This window comes from Paramormyrops kingsleyae, chromosome 7 (assembly GCF_048594095.1).
Source record: "Paramormyrops kingsleyae isolate MSU_618 chromosome 7, PKINGS_0.4, whole genome shotgun sequence".
NCBI lineage: Eukaryota > Metazoa > Chordata > Actinopteri > Osteoglossiformes > Mormyridae > Paramormyrops > Paramormyrops kingsleyae.
In genome coordinates, this window is record NC_132803.1 from 10,034,910 (window position 1) to 10,050,702 (window position 15,793).

At 47.3% G+C, this 15,793-nt stretch overlaps 1 protein-coding gene and 1 pseudogene across 5 annotated transcripts in view; both read left to right on the plus strand.

Moving 5' to 3' along the window:
• Positions 1-566: 566 nt before the first annotated feature.
• LOC111842100 (tricarboxylate transport protein B, mitochondrial-like) lies at positions 567-4,049 on the plus strand (annotated as a pseudogene).
• Positions 4,050-4,469: 420 nt separating this feature from the next.
• The window catches only part of LOC111842230 (phosphatidylinositol 4-kinase alpha-like), a 28,365-nt gene continuing 17,041 nt past the window's right edge, over positions 4,470-15,793 (plus strand). For 4 of the 5 annotated variants that reach the window (XR_002837854.2, XM_023808643.2, XM_023808644.2 and 1 more), the window contains exons 1-22: positions 5,140-5,371; positions 6,032-6,148; positions 6,233-6,326; positions 6,744-6,832; positions 7,164-7,236; positions 7,327-7,589; positions 7,854-7,920; positions 8,018-8,166; positions 8,574-8,639; positions 8,730-8,826; positions 9,264-9,455; positions 9,538-9,638; positions 10,395-10,524; positions 10,823-10,949; positions 11,457-11,552; positions 11,730-11,913; positions 12,478-12,578; positions 13,114-13,282; positions 13,592-13,642; positions 13,921-14,029; positions 14,587-14,723; positions 15,168-15,301. Coding sequence is in view for 4 of the 5 variants with exons in the window: in XM_023808643.2 (XP_023664411.2) it covers positions 5,273-5,371; positions 6,032-6,148; positions 6,233-6,326; positions 6,744-6,832; positions 7,164-7,236; positions 7,327-7,589; positions 7,854-7,920; positions 8,018-8,166; positions 8,574-8,639; positions 8,730-8,826; positions 9,264-9,455; positions 9,538-9,638; positions 10,395-10,524; positions 10,823-10,949; positions 11,457-11,552; positions 11,730-11,913; positions 12,478-12,578; positions 13,114-13,282; positions 13,592-13,642; positions 13,921-14,029; positions 14,587-14,723; positions 15,168-15,301 (2,645 nt within the window). In the remaining variant the exon portion in view is untranslated. The other variant, XM_072714242.1, reaches the window with a different exon arrangement.

Sequence of the window (15,793 nt, forward strand, 5' to 3'; positions counted from 1 at the left end):
TTGATAATTATCATAAAATAATTCAAGTCATTGTTTCTTTAATTCAAGGCCATTTTTCCCTTAAAGCTTCGTTAAAATTTCAATCCATTTCAATCTGAGAAAATGGGTAGACAGAATTTGCCGGGGGGGGGGGGGGGGGCATAGTAAAATTTACAGAGCAAATTTGTAGGAAAGTTATTTTCAGTTTTTAAGGGCCCCCTATACAGTGCTGATCCCCTCCAACACCCCTGCTCAGTAGCCACATGTAGCAAGGCTGATGGGACCGTCAGGGCCACACTGCCACACTGACAAGGCCTGAGCGTGACCCTGCCTCGCCTTCCCATACAGTGCACTGCGTACAGTGACAAGGCCTGAGCGTGACCCTGCCTCGCCTTCCCATGCAGTGCACTGCGTACAGTGACAAGGCCTGAGCGTGCCCCTGCCTCGCCTTCCCATACAGTGCACTGCGTACAGCAGACAAGGCGGATCCACGGGGTGAGGGGCCTTTACTGGGGTCTCAGGTGGGTGCTGCCTTCTCACAGCTGTGGTAAAACGCAGGTCTGAAACGGCCAAACATCCGCTCTGTGATGCAAACGCTGCAGATGAGTTATATCCACAGATGGTCAGAGGCGCTGAATCCCGCCGTGTGCTCTAGGTTCGGAGTCTTCGAGTTCCTGAGCAGCAAGATGCGGGACGAGTCGGGCCGGCTGGACAGCAGGAGGGGGCTGCTCTGTGGGCTGGGGGTGGGCGTGGCCGAGGCCGTGCTGGAGGTTTGCTCCATGGAGACGCTGAATGTGAGCCCCAGCTTGTCAGTGCATCTCCAGCAGCTTAGCTGCACTTCTCGTCATAAGAAGCGAGGGATTCACGCCGTCGTGTTTTCAGGAATTCCTTTAGCTGACTTATTCCCATTAAGCTCAGATAGTCTAGCATTAAATATCTCGATTTTAAACCAAAATACTACATATTCAAGACCATGGGCATAAACAATAGGGGGGCAGGGGGTTGTAACTCCCCCCAATAATCAAAACCAGTCAATACACCCCCCTGGACTCCCTTAAATGGGTGGAAATCTCAATTTTTGTGTTTCAATTTTCCAATAACTTGCCATATATTTTCAATGTAAAATTCATCCACGACCAGTGTTCCTGCAAACCAAAGTACAGAGGTTTCTTCCAAGGTGTTAAAGAAATCATTAGAAGTCAAGGTGAGGAAAGAACATGATAGATACTGTAACTGCTAACAACACAACACTGTACTGGATGATGGCCTGGAAGGTGGATGCGTGGATTGATAGACGTAGTTATACATATGCTTATAAATGTACATATTCTGCCCCCAGGTGGATTTATGGGGGTGATGTGTGTTAATTGGTGCCGGTGACACACATTTCATTGTGTTCATTTCTTTCAGGGTTCCGGGGAACGTATCAGGGTCTCGCGGCCACTGTTTTAAAACAAGGATCAAACCAGGCTATCCGATTCTTTGTTATGACAGCTCTTAGAAACCAGGTACAGAGGTCAGTATCCATCTGATAGGTAATGTAAATAACTACACCAATCTTATTCAATCCAAACATCACATAGAATTAATACATTAAATTGTATTGCAATTCAGTATCATTGAATTATATCATTCAGTATCGGGTTCAGTGTCATTTACTTTACTATGTATTTTTTGAAAATTGTATCCGTAGTTTAATAGCGGTTCAATCAATATACATGCGTTCTGCCCTCTGCTGGTGACTTGAGAGAAAATTCATGGCCGTAGAAAACAAGGCCGCAATATGCGCAAACTGAATATTCAAGCAAGCATCAGAAACGCGCAAGCAACACATATTTTATGCTTAACTTACAGCTCGTTACCCACTGCAGATCCGGGTAGGCGCCTTGGTTGAAACCAGATTCTTGCCCTCATTTAGGCGATAATCCCAAATAATCACCCCGCTGCTCACTGCGGTGTTCGGAATCATGGCCGTGTTTGCAATTAAGCGTGTTTGGAAACACCCCTCTGGATGTGATCAAGACTGAAAGTCACTGGTGAAATGTCATATGCCTGGTTAGCCTTATATTTATCTAATGAACTTTGGTGGATGAATTTGCTGTGGGAAATATCATCAACCTCGTTTCTGCATCTTCTGATCAGAAGTTTAGTAATCGCTTTTCCACGTATCTGCTGCATCCTCATATGCTTCTTCCTTGACAGAGTCTGGAAGCATCTAAGTACAAAAGCACCCTTGACTGTGCAGTGAAGAGCATGAGATATGAAGGACCACTGGCGTAAGTACTAGAGGAAAAACACGCAGTGTGTACAAGTGATAAAATCCCCAGTCTCTGCTTTACTTGATCGATAAGAAACAAACTGTTTCAGGATGGATCATGAAATATGCAAAAAAGTTGGCTAATTTGTGCGCGTGCTAAAGAAAAATGCAAAGACAAGTGTAATTTCATGATGGGCAAACTAGTTCTTGGACACAAGAACACAAAACAGCACCCTCTTGTGGTCATCGTATAAGCGTTTAGTGTTATGCACGCTTCTCGCCCAAGTGTTTGTAAAACATGGATGATGCATCCAAAACAAACAAATTAAAACATCATAGTAACCAAAGTACATTAAAGGCGCCCTATTTTACTAATTTTCACTATCAATAATTTTATTTTTGGGATCTACTACAATAGATTTACATGCTTCAGTGTTCCAAAAGCACATTATTTTTCACATGCTATACATGTCTATTCACCCTCCATCTGAAACACTGTGATAGAGGTTTAAGTCCCACCCTTGATGAGCACAGTGTGCTCTGATTGGCCAGCCTGCCTGATCGGTCAGCTTGACCTACATGTTCCACCACTGTCTTGCAGTCTGCAGGCAGATCCTTGCAGGCACGCGGCCAATAAGGATTGTGTTACGAGGTGACCTCACCATGTCACAGAAGTAAGGGATGGAATTCCTGCGAGGCATTTCAAGCAGATTAAAGAAGAGTGGTTTCTGTAGTGATAGTTACTCCCTTTTGTGTTTAGTTTGGGCCTTAAAACTTTGCAGACCATTTACATGCATATAAAGCTGTATAACAAACTGAAAGAAAGGGACAAACCGGAAAAGCATAGTAAGTCCCTGGGTATGAGGTGGCTAAAGCTCTCCTCAGTTATCTGAGAATTTGAGAAAGTTAAGATGTCATTGTAGCATCTGGATGAACGTCGAGGTGTGTTGCATCTAGGCAAGGTCATTGGTAATGGTGACCACCAAGAATAGGAAGCCATTGATCCTCTTCTCAAAATCATTAGGACAGAAGTTGTCCTGACATCTGTCTGTTGTGAGTAAGATCTGATCTGTTCTGGTCTTCTCAGTAAGATCTGATCTGTCCTGGTCTTCACACAGGGCCACCCTACAGGGTAGCATTGTGGAAGTTGCATTTTTTTTGTCTGCTAAATGTTCTTCTCTTTATAGATTTTACAAGGGGACCGTTCCACGCCTGGCTCGTGTGTCTATGAATGTCGCTGTAGTGTTTGTGGTCTACGGTCAGGTGGTCAGGCTCCTCGACATGGTTTGGAAGACGCACTGAAGCGTGACGGCAGCGTGGAGCATCTGGGAGCTGCCGCTTCCCCGAGGGACACATCTAGGAAACGTTCTGTTAATGTCAAAGTGACATCGGCCTTAGGCTGTGCTTTTTGCACCGCAATAAAAACTCAACGTAAAATATCATTCTGATGCTGCGATTTCATGTTATTCTAATGAGAATTAAGCCTCTGGCATATCCAGGTTTATTTATTTTTAGCTAAAAATGTTTAGTCAGTAAATAGTAAGCACAGCTACATTTTAATGAATAAAATGAGTGCAGCACTTTGGGTTGTACCTCTTCCTCGCCTTTCGGCATGTCAGGTGGCCTGACTTTTGGAACTCCGCAGTCCAGGGACATTTAGTTAAGGTAACTGGCACCTCCGATCTCCCCATAGTGTGTGTGTATGTGCCCAGAGATGGACTGACACCCCATTTAGGATGTTCCCCTGCCTTGTGCCCTGTGCTGCCTGGGACAGGCTCCAGACCCCTGGAACCCTGTCCACAATAAGCGATTAGATGATGGATGGATGGATGGATGGATGGAAAGACCAAAGAAATAAAACTGATGTGCTGATGTATATTTTTTTCTTGTGACAGTGGCATGATCCTCTTTTAACTGGATGGATATATGGCGTTTATTCATTTATTTGCGCTTCACTTACTGAAAGTGCCAGAAGGACGATTATTCTGAAATATTCCACCTGATGTGTTTGCTAGTGTGTTTCTCCTACCATAAATTTAAGAAGTCGCTCGTATTGATATAGGCGTTCTTTGAATTAATTTTTCATTGTTAAAATCTACAGTATTGGATTTTTGCTGAAAAGTTGTCTGACTATGAAAAATGCAACTAACCTATCCGCCGTATTCTTTTAAACTGGAGAACTATAGCATGCAGATTTAACGGACTATGATAGCCTAAGGGTAACAGGTGCACCTAACGATTATATCACTTATCTTTAAATACGTTAAGATTCAATTTTGCCTGATTTAATTTTGTTTGTGGATAAAACGAGCGCAATTAATGGACTATCGTTGAACTAAAGGGCACCCTTGCGTCTAGAATTACGGTTAGATTGTGTCATTGATAGCCATTTATTGTATTTTCATATGCATGACATTTATTTAATGTGCATAATTTTAACGCTTCGAGTCATTTATGGAAATGAGTCAAAATGTGTCATAGTTCCATAAAACCATTTCGATATACAAAACATCCGTCATCTTCGCAACGACTTACATGGGTGACGTTCCAAAATATACCAAAAAATTAATAATAGGCTATAACAATTAATTAGAACGGACTCGATAATTTAGCTAAAGTAAGAATCGGGTTGCTTTCCCATTTAAAAGTATTTAAAACAGTACAGCAGATTAGCCTATAGGTAAAACAGATTTGATAAAAGCAGATTTAAATGTGTTAGCTGTATGATATTAACCGAAGAAAATATGCCGTGTTTTTTATTTCTCGAAGGGAAAATCCAAACTGTAGGAGACAGATGGTTCCCAGTAACGAAGGGGATTTGCTGATATTTTAAGCTGGTCGTGGCCAGTGCATCATCGCCGCGGAGAAGGAAAAAACCCGATCGGAGGTAATTTAACGGCGCATTTCGGCCCTGGGGGGTGGAGGCGGGGCTCGCCGTCAGTCCGCCGGCCGCAGCAGAGCCTTGCGCCACATCGTGCCCTGGCACGTCCACCTTCGGCTCCGTCGTTTTTACCCTCGTTGGATGGAGGAAAAAAGATGTCGGTGAGAGGAGGCGGAACGACCCGGTTTTATTTTAATACCGTTTTGTCGCTGGCTCGATCCCTGGCAGCGAACCGGCCGGCTGCCCTTGAAAAGGTAGGTGTGTGTAAATTGCTGGGTAGTTCAATTATATTTGCATTTCTTGTCGGGATTTTAACTGCACCGGCTCTTGCTCGGATTTAGTTAAGCAGATGTCATCGCCATAGTTATAGACAGCTAGACAAGCTCGCTTTTCCCCAGACCGGGGCAATGAAAGGACCCGGTTTCGGTTCTCTTACTTTTATAGGTGTCAAGAATCAAATGTGATTAAATGTATTGCAATTTGCAAGGCCTGATCTGGTTCGGAATCAGTTTGCCGGCGGGGTGCTGATCCACTTTCTGAAGCGGCGCTCTTGGGGGATTTGGGTAGCCTAGTTGTTTTTATTAAAGTACCTTAAAGCCGCTGCAAATACGTGATCATTTTCCCCTTAAAAATCGGTATTTAAATAATTTTGAGATGGCCGTGATCGATCTTGCGTGCAAAGGCGAGCGGCTGACCCGCTGGCTGACACCAGTGAAACTTCACTAGTCGACTGGGTGTTACTATGTGGTGCAGAATAACTGCTGTCAGGGCATGGATTTTGTCCTGGGGGGACGGGGGTGGAACAGGGCTATCCACGTGTTTGTCGATTTAAAGGAAACATTGGGGGAAAAGTTTCGCTTTTCCTAGCGGTTGATGTTTACTAGCAGTTGCATTATAATCCGAACGACGAGCAGGTGCAGAAGCTGCAATGCATGTGTCCCGTGGACCAGCGAGGGGTTTTCCAGCTGGACGAGCGGCGCCGGGTCGCCGTCATCGGACTTGGCATCTTCCTGGTGGAGTCCGACCTGCAGGTGAGCTGGCGGCTCCTGATCTAGGCTCGATCGAACTGCCATGGTGCCAAGATGTCCCACTTTGGCGTTTTTATTTCCCCGCAGCACAAAGATGTAATTGTTCCCTATCTGCTGGGTCTGCTGAGGGGACTGCCCCGGGTACAATGGATAGAGGACAGCACCCAGAGCAGGGGGAGAGGTATGGAAATCTAAGGCACAATAATCTCTAGTTCAGAATTTTACATCTTTTTTACACAGAATTTTACACAGTCTGAGGTGGCAGCTTTACTGGGATTGCTTCAGAAATGCATATTAATGGTGTTTCTTTAGCTGTGGAATGTAGACTGAGTCACACAGGTACGTTTTGAACCAGGGGCATCACTAGAGATGTATGTAAGCAGGGGGGTGGGGGGTGGTTAGCCCTTATTAGGGGGGTCTGGTGGGTGGTTAGCCCTTATTAGGGGGGTCTGGTGGGAATGGCTCACATTATTTAAAATAGTGTATGTTTCTTGGGGGGGGGGGGGGGGGGGGCTAAAAACATTAAAGGGGTCTTAATAAATAGGCCTAACAACGCCCCTGTCTTGAACACACGGCTCTCCCTCGTCCTGCTGCTCAGCAACCCTCCCTGTCGCCGAGAATTTCTGCTTCTGCCTGGTGACCTTGCTGTCAGACGTGGCACAGAGAGATGTGGCACTGCGGGGACAGGTCAGTCCTTAACGAGGGTTGGTGCCGGGGGGGGGAGTGGTTGTTTGAAAAGGGGCGCCATGTGGAACGTTTACCACCATGTTCACGTCAAGCCTGGCTTTCCTGGGGATTTAGGAAGCGTGCGTTATGTAACGGAGCTGCGCAGAAACTCATCAGGTTATTCTCGTGGAAGGATAAGCCAGACTAATCCCAATGCTCATGCTGAAGGAACGGGGTCAGATCCCACGAAGGGATCGGCTGTTGTACCCTTAATATGTAATTGCTATCCAGCTGGATAAATGGGAAAGGAGGAAAACGTGGGCAGCTCATCTGCTCAGGCACTTTATTCCAGATTATAGAAGTTGTGATGGACCTCATGCGAATCCTGCTGGGGATCTGTCAGATGCCAGAGGATCACGATAAAGGTATTACTGTGGGTACATTTGTAACATGTCCTTCCACCATGTGCCTCCGAAATGATGGGCACGGTTACTGAAATTTCACCCCTTTCCCAGAGTACCTGTGCAGATACACGGTGCCCAGCCTGCTGGGGGTCGTCCGCGCATTTGGTCGATACAGCAACTCCTCAGAGTCTCTGCTGTCTAAGCTGTTCCCACGGACCATACCATCCCCTGTGGTGCGCGGGGGTGATAACCCCGACACCACCCGCCGCCGCTCTTTTAACGACTTCCGTCCCATACTGCCCAGCTCCCTGCTTACTACCTATCAGGGCGACGTGGCCCGACGCAAAGTCGGCAGCGCCTCTGCCTCTCAGCAGGTAGGTGCCGCTGCTTCTGACGCCTCCACCAGGGGGCGCTGTTAAGCTCACACCCTTAAATGAGTCACAAAGTGACTCTGTCCTATTTCTGCTCTGTTAACTGTAACGTTTTTCAGTCTGTCAGATGTCAGGCATTCTGGGAGTTGTGCTGCAGAACATTATGTGCTTTTAGGCCGAATATGACTTTGAAAGCTCCCCCGCACCCTGCGTCTCGCAGCCTTGCTCACATGCTATTCCCTAAGCCTCATGCTCTTTGTGTCGCAGGCCAGTCCGGATCGCGGCGGTCATGCCCCAACCTCCCCGGGGGACTCATCCGCCCGTTACTTCGAAGGTGTCCCACCCGACTATCTGCTCAGGGTACTCATAGCTCAGGCCTGGGGCGGGTGGTGCGGACAGTGGGTGCTGACCGTGCTTCTCACCCCCCCCAGCCCCCGACATCCCCGACGGCACCACCATGGACCCCGACTACTACTTCTCAACCATCAGTTCCAGCTTCTCTGCCTCACCGCTGTTTGTGGGCAGCCAGAGCTGGGAGTTCCACGTACCGCTGGACTTGCTGAAGCAGCTGCTCTGCATGGTGAGCCCACATTGCCCCCCCCCCCCCCCAGGCCTCACCCCTCCAGCCTGGGCATCTGAACCCCAGCCTGCTGGCTGTACTACTTTATCCATCCTGCCGAACACTTAATTGAAGTAATTGCCATTACGAACGAAGGACTGTAATTAAGATCCCCTCTCCGTATTAAGGTTGCTAACTGTCTAACTATAAGCGGCAAAGTGCCCCACATTTTATCCCCTGTGTGTTACAGGGACTGAAAACTCCGTGTTTTATGCACCTGCAGTGAGACCATGAGAAATTCAGGAGCTGTCATACATGCTAATTTTTTTAAAATATATGTTCGGAAGACAAGAATATTTTCTGAAAGTATTCTTTGATGTAAGTAGTTAGCATCTCAGAACTGATTTTTATTTTGATGACTCTTTCAGGTTGAACAATGTGTCGCAGAGACTTTCCTCAAAAGTCTGGATGCAGCCATGGTTGAGGTCTTGGAGGTGAGCACTGTACAGGCTCTCATAAAGACAACAAAAACCTCAGGATTTGTGGAGAAACTCATCTCATCCTTTAAACGTTTTTTACTGTAGGAAAACCCAGGTATAGACCTGTTCTACAGGACCTTCAGTGACTCCATGTATGTGGCCATGTTTAAAATGTTGAGGGACTCCCTGTATTACGTGAAAGGTGAGTTCCCTCCGTAAGCATCCACATCCCGTTCTGCCGTCTCGGGGAGCTGGGAGGGCGGTGGAACACTGGAAACGTAACTCATTCAAAATGCAGCGGTTAGCTGATTTACAGTAGTGAGTCCCACCTCAGCTCTGGATGAGCTAATCTCACAGAGTCTCCTCTCTGAACATCTCTCTGATTGGCATCTTCCATCAGAAGCCATCGTCAGGCTTTTGAGTATCTTCACCTTGGTAATGTTTGATGTTGATCGGCGCTTCACTGTGAAGTGAAGCTCCCTGCCGCTTAACTCGAGGCTGGTTTTGCCCTTGAAAATGTGTTGATGCATTTCCTACCCCCATTTGCCGCTCTAAATACTGAAGGAAAGCGACTAATGGCTTGTAGGCCCGATGTGTCAGTGTGGGTACCTGACACCCCCTTAACCACATCCCCGGCAGACCTGCCCACCTCCTTCGTGAAGGAAGTGCATGACTTCGTGCTGGAGCAGTTCAGCAGTAACCAAGCAGAACTGCAGAAGATACTGCATGACACTGAGCGTCTCAACGCTCAGTTCAGCCCGCTGAAGCTGCGCTGCCAGGCCAGCGCCGCCTGTGTGGACCTCATGGTGTGGGCCGTCACTGAGGAACAAGGTATGAGGGCCCCCTCTGCAGTTACATGATGCCTCATGGAGGGCCCTTGTCACATGGTCTCCAACCTTTCGTTTATTTCCAGGGGCTGAGACCCTCTGCACAAAGCTGTCAGAAAAGCTGCAGTCCAAGACGTCCAGCACAGTCATCATGGCACACATGCCACTGCTTATATGCTGCCTGCAGGTGGGTAGCCATAAAAAGGAAGTGTGGTAGTGTCCCAATGCTACCTATACTGCCTTAAAGGGCAGTGTGGTAGTGTCCCAATGCTACCTATACTGCCTTAAAGGGCAGTGTGCTAGTGTCCCAATGCTACCTATACTGCCTTAAAGGGCAGTGTGCTAGTGTCCCAATGCTACCTATACTGCCTTAAAGGGCAGTGTGCTAGTGTCCCAATGCTACCTATACTGCCTTAAAGGGCAGTGTGCTAGTGTCCCAATGCTACCTATACTGCCTTAAAGGGCAGTGAGCTAGTGTCTCAATGCTACCTATACTGCCTTAAAGGGCAGTGAGCTAGTGTCCCAATGCTACCTATACTGCCTTAAAGGGCAGTGTGCTAGTGTCCCAATGCTACCTATACTGCCTTAAAGGGCAGTGAGCTAGTGTCTCAATGCTACCTATACTGCCTTAAAGGGCAGTGAGCTAGTGTCCCAATGCTACCTATACTGCCTTAAAGGGCAGTGTGCTAGTGTCCCAATGCTACCTATACTGCCTTAAAGGGCAGTGAGCTAGTGTCTCAATGCTACCTATACTGCCTTAAAGGGCAGTGAGCTAGTGTCCCAATGCTACCTATACTGCCTTAAAAGGCAGTGTGCTAGTGTCCCAATGCTACATATCGTACTTTAAAGGGCAGTGTGCTAGTGTCCCAGTGTTGCCTATACTGTCTTAAAGGGTAGTCTATTAGTGTCCCAATACACATCTACTGGCTCTGCTCTCTGATAGGGTCTGGGGCATCTTTGCGAGCGCTTCCCTGTGGTGGCCCATTCTGTCACCATGTCCCTTCGAGACTTCCTGGTGGTGCCTTCACCTGTCCTGGTCAAGCTCTATAAATACCACAGCCAGTACAGCACAGGTGGGTATGGCACAAGTAAGTCTCTGAAAACTCGAAAGGTGTCCAAAGTTGTGTCGTTAATCAGACCATGTGCAAAGGGATGAAGATGAGGGAGGAACATAAACATCAAGAGGTGCCTGCAGTCAACAGATATGTATTATACTGGTTTACATGGTTAGAACTGAATAATGCATAGACACAAAACTGTTAATTTGTCATTGACACAAATCCTAGTTTGCATGGGATCTGATTAGCACTTACTGAGTGAGAAACTGAGAGACGTGGGAACATGGAGCGTCTTTTGGGTTCTTGCGACCAGGGCCCGGGGAGCTGAGGATCAGTGTAACCAATGAGCACTCCCAGTCCATGCTCAGCGTGTCCAGCAAGAAGGGCCAGCCCTCCATGTATGAGCAGCTGAGGGACATCTCCATCGACAACATATGCAGGCGAGTCAACCACAGGCTCAAGCACTTGGTCCTTACTCTTTGGTACAAGGTGCCTTGCTAGTATGTCCGCTAGCTACTAACATGCTAAGATACAGGTAGCATGTAGCATTACAGAGCATGCGGAGATACAGCTAGCGCTTGGCATTACAGAGCATGCTGAGATACAGCTAGCACGTAGCATTACAGGGCATGCTGAGATACAGCTAGCACGTAGCATTACAGGGCATGCGGAGATACAGCTAGCACGTAGCATTACAGAGCATGCTGAGATACAGCTAGCACGTAGCATTACAGAGCATGCTGAGATACAGCTAGCACGTAGCATTACAGAGCATGCTGAGATACAGCTAGCACGTAGCATTACAGGGCATGCTGAGATACAGCTGCAGTGTATTGAAAATTTCAACAAAACTCTGAAAATACTTGGGGCTACAGAAGTCTAGTTGATCTTCGAACCTTGCAGATGATGTCTGAACATAGCAGTGGTCATGTTGTGCTCATCTACAGGTGCCTGAAGGCAGGTCTGACCATGGACCCTGTGATTGTGGAGGCATTCCTGGCCACCCTCTCTAACCGGCTGTACATCTCTCAGGAGAATGAGAAGTGAGCAGCTCTCTGGTTATGCTCTCCTTATCATGTGGAGAGAAGTATGGTGTCCAGTTGAAGATTGGGTGTGCAGACAGGATTTTTTGGCAAGGGAGGTGATAGTTGGTATTTCAGCTGATAATGACATGAGCTGTGATGGCGATGATGATGATGATGATGATGTGTAATCTTAAGGGACGCCCACTTGATCCCGGACCACACCATCCGGGCACTGGGCCACATTGCGGTGGCGCTGCGGGACACGCCTCGTGTGATGGAGCCCATCCTGCAAGTCCTGCAGCAGAAGTTCTGTCAGCCTCCATCCCAGCTGGACGTGCTCATTGTGGACCAACTAGGCTGCATGGTCATCACGGGCAATGTGGGTAGCCCAAAAACTCAGGGAACACAAGATACTCATGAGTATCCTAGATACTCCGGGAACCCCAGATTCTCATGGAGCCTCAGATACTCTTGGGTATCCTAGATAATCAGGGGTATCCCAGATACTCAGGGAACCCATGGTACTCATGAGTATCCTAGATACTCCGGGGACCCCAGATTCTCATGGAGCCCCAGATACTCTTGGGTATCCTAGATAATCAGAGGTACCCCAGATACTCATGAGTACCCCAGAAATTCAGGGAACCCCAGATACTCATGGGTACCCCAGTTACTCAGGGAACCCAAGTTACTCAGGAACCCTGAGCCAAGGGGTCAAGGATTAGAGCTTAGAGCTACTGATGGTCTCCTGGCTTTCTTTAGTACTTTATATGTCCTTGATTCTTCCAAGGTGGATGAGAGAGCTTTTGATAACAGCTTGGTTTAGTCTGGCAATCGGCGATAGACCGCTCAGATCAATAGCTCTTCACAGATGATCGATGCAGTTACCTAAAAACTCACATTCTCATTTAATTAGTCTGCTTTCTGTTTGTTTGTTTTTCAGCAATATATATACCAGGAAGTATGGAACTTATTTCAGCAGATCAGCGTCAAAGCCAGCTCGATGGTGTACTCCACAAAAGACTACAGAGACCATGGATACAGGTGACTAAAAAGGGGTGGCACACCAGTAGGGCAATGGTGAAATTTAGACAGTGAGACGGGCATTTACATAGAAACTCAAACTGATACATTTTCCTCGATACTTCTGGATACCCTTTAACATATCATATGACAGCTGGGGGTACATCTTCAAGCATGGGTGTAAATTTCAGGGGAAATTGGGGGGGGGGGTTGTAATCCCCCCAATAATCAAAACCAGCCAATACAACCACCTGGACCCCCTTAAATGCGTGGAGACCTCAACCCCGACAGTGCTCAACCCAAAGTTATGTCCTCGTGTTCAAGAAAGGAGAAATAATTATTTTATTGTAGATATAAATATGTTTTGGATGACCTGGTTTTTGAAAATCTGCTCTTTTTTCGGAGTAATGCATCTGCTGAGGTCGCAATGCAGCCTGGTGGGAGTATAGTCGCACAGGAAATGCTCACTGTTGTCTTGCTTCCAGTAGCTATTACTTGCGTAAACAGCTCTGTCGGTGGCCTCCTTAAGAGAGTGATGGGGTGGCTTTTCCTGCAGGCACTGCTCCCTGGCTGTTATCAACGCCCTGGCCAACATCGCTGCCAACCTGCAGGGGGAGCAGATGGTGGATGAGCTGCTCGTCAACTTGCTGGAGCTATTCGTGCAGCTGGGCCTGGAGGGCAAGCGAGCCAGCGAACGGGCCAGTGAGAAGGGTCCGGCCCTCAAGGTGTGCCCCATGTGACTAACCCACAACACTCGGTCCAAGTGGTTAGCTTCACCGCAAGCCCTGGTACCGGCAGTAAATCTTGGTGTAGGTTCTGGTCCATGTGGTCAGTCTTGTTTTGACCTTGTTTTGAAAGTAGTTCTTCCTGTAGGTGTTTATAAACAGCTCACTGAAGGTTCAGCCCCATTGTTTATAACTGAGGGGATTCTGATGCCTTTTGTCCAGACAGTCAGCCTTACAATGGATAAAATATTGGCTTGGCACTTGGCCATTATTGGTCTCCGGTGAGGATCTGATGATTTTTCTTTTCAGGCTTCAAGCAGCGCTGGCAACCTCGGTGTCCTTATTCCAGTCATCGCTGTGGTAAGAAATGGTTCCTTGTTGTTTTATGTAATCATGACAGTAATTTTATGGAAGCCGCGGCAATATTGGTTTAGGGAAGTTTCTGACAAGAAAGCTTGTCTAATTTTAGGCTCCCTGCCGCTTAACTCGAGGCTGGTTTTGCCCTTGAAAATGTGTTAAGATGCATTTCCTACCCCTTAACGAGTGCAAATATGGCCCGTCGAAAGGTGCGAACACGCTTGCCGACTGTGTCGAAGCCCACGTCTGTTTGCGGCTTCGTTTTTGTCTCCACCCCCCAGCTGACCCGCCGGCTGCCGGCCATCAAGGAGGCGAAGCCTCGCCTGCAGAAGCTGTTTCGGGACTTTTGGCTGTACTCTGTGGTGTTGGGCTTCGCTGAGGAGACTTCAGGTATATGGGGGGGGGGGCATAAAGGTAAAGAATTTTCTTCATATTTTTACACTCTGATTAATCAAAACAGGGTTTATGATATGAGATGTGAGCCAGTGTTTAACCGTTCATGGGAATTTTACTTGTTCTGAGGCCAGAAAACAATGATTGGTTCAGAGTGATCACCAATCAGATTGTAGTGGAGGTGGGTCCAAGCACCTAGAGGAGGCGGGAACAATGACTCAGATATCTTGGTCCTACCTCTTGTAGTTGCTTGGAAACATCTCCTTTACAATCTGATTGGTTCAGAGAGATAACCAATCATTTTTCATTCTGCCCCCAGAACATTTTTGTCTAAGTAAAATTCCCATAAGCAGTACAACACATAGCCTGGTTTCTCTAAAATGCTCCTTCTTGACCCATTTAAGGTGCTGCTGGAGAAGCTGCAGAGATATTCTCAGGATGAGATGGGTCCTGGCTGGCTGGTGTATATTATGATTGCTAATGCTGGGGGGTTGTGTTTCATTATGGTTAAATGGTTTGGGTGGTAAATAGGACTCCCTGTCCCCTGCTCACAGGCCTTTGGCCACAGGAGTGGTACGAAGGGGTATGTGAGATCGCCACCAAGTCCCCACTGCTGACCTTCCCCAGTGGGGAGCCGCTGCGCTCAGAGCTGCAGTACAACTCAGCGCTGAAGAACGACACAGTCACCCCGGTATGTGGAAGACGTCTCGAATCCCTTACCTTCCCTGGTCTGTCATAACTCTGTCATGGATAGTTTAAAGCAGTGTTTCATAAACTGGAAAATAAAACAAATTACAGATAAATTAGGATCATAAGGTGCCATTACAGGACAGAAATGCAGTAGCGTTAATAGAGTGTTAAGCTGAACTAAGAGCCTGGTCAAATAGCCTGGTCATCTAGGTCAGTGTTTACCAATCCAGTCCTCAGGGATCCACAGTCCATGTTCCCCTGCAGGGAGCTCGGAGTGAGCAAAAATATGGACCGACTGTAGGTACCGGAGGACCTGACTGGGAAACGCTGATCTAGGTTCATTTATGAATTTTCATTGGTCAGGTGATGGTTGGGGAGTGACTTGTTCAGATTATTGGTTGAGGAGGATGTGCTGAGTGCATGTAAACAGGGAATCCCCTACCAGGCAGAGCTGAATGACTTGAGGAGCACCATCATCAACCTGCTTGACCCGCCCCCTGAAGTAGTGGCCCTAGTCAACAAGCTGGACTTTGCAATGTCCACCTACCTTCTGTCTGTCTACCGGCTGGAGTACATGAGGTGAGGACTGGCTGCCGCCTCTCTGCTGATTTACCCACTATTGGGTGCAAATATTGAGGTAAATCTGTAGTAGCTAGAGAACTGGCCTCGTTCGTTGAGTGTGTTTTGGTCTGTGACACCAGGATGCAGTAAATCTGGCCCAGATGGTAGAGCAAGGAAGAAGCATTTACAGTAAATGTGAAGAATTGATTGTTTTGACATGTGATGCAATATGATAAACTTTATTGATGCCAGGGGAAAATTCTTGAGCATACAGCAGCGAGGAAGGGAAAGTGTATACAAACACACATGTAGTGCAAAACAAGACAAAGTGTATAGACACACAGTGCAGATAGGTAAACATTGTGGTAAACAAACGGCAAAAAAAACCTAGATGGCACACAGTCTGTAAAAGAACATCAAGGAAATAAATAATAAGGAATAGAAATAAACAAATTTGAAGTGCCATTGAAAAACCGCCCTGGGGGGGGGGGGGGTCACCACAGGATGAGG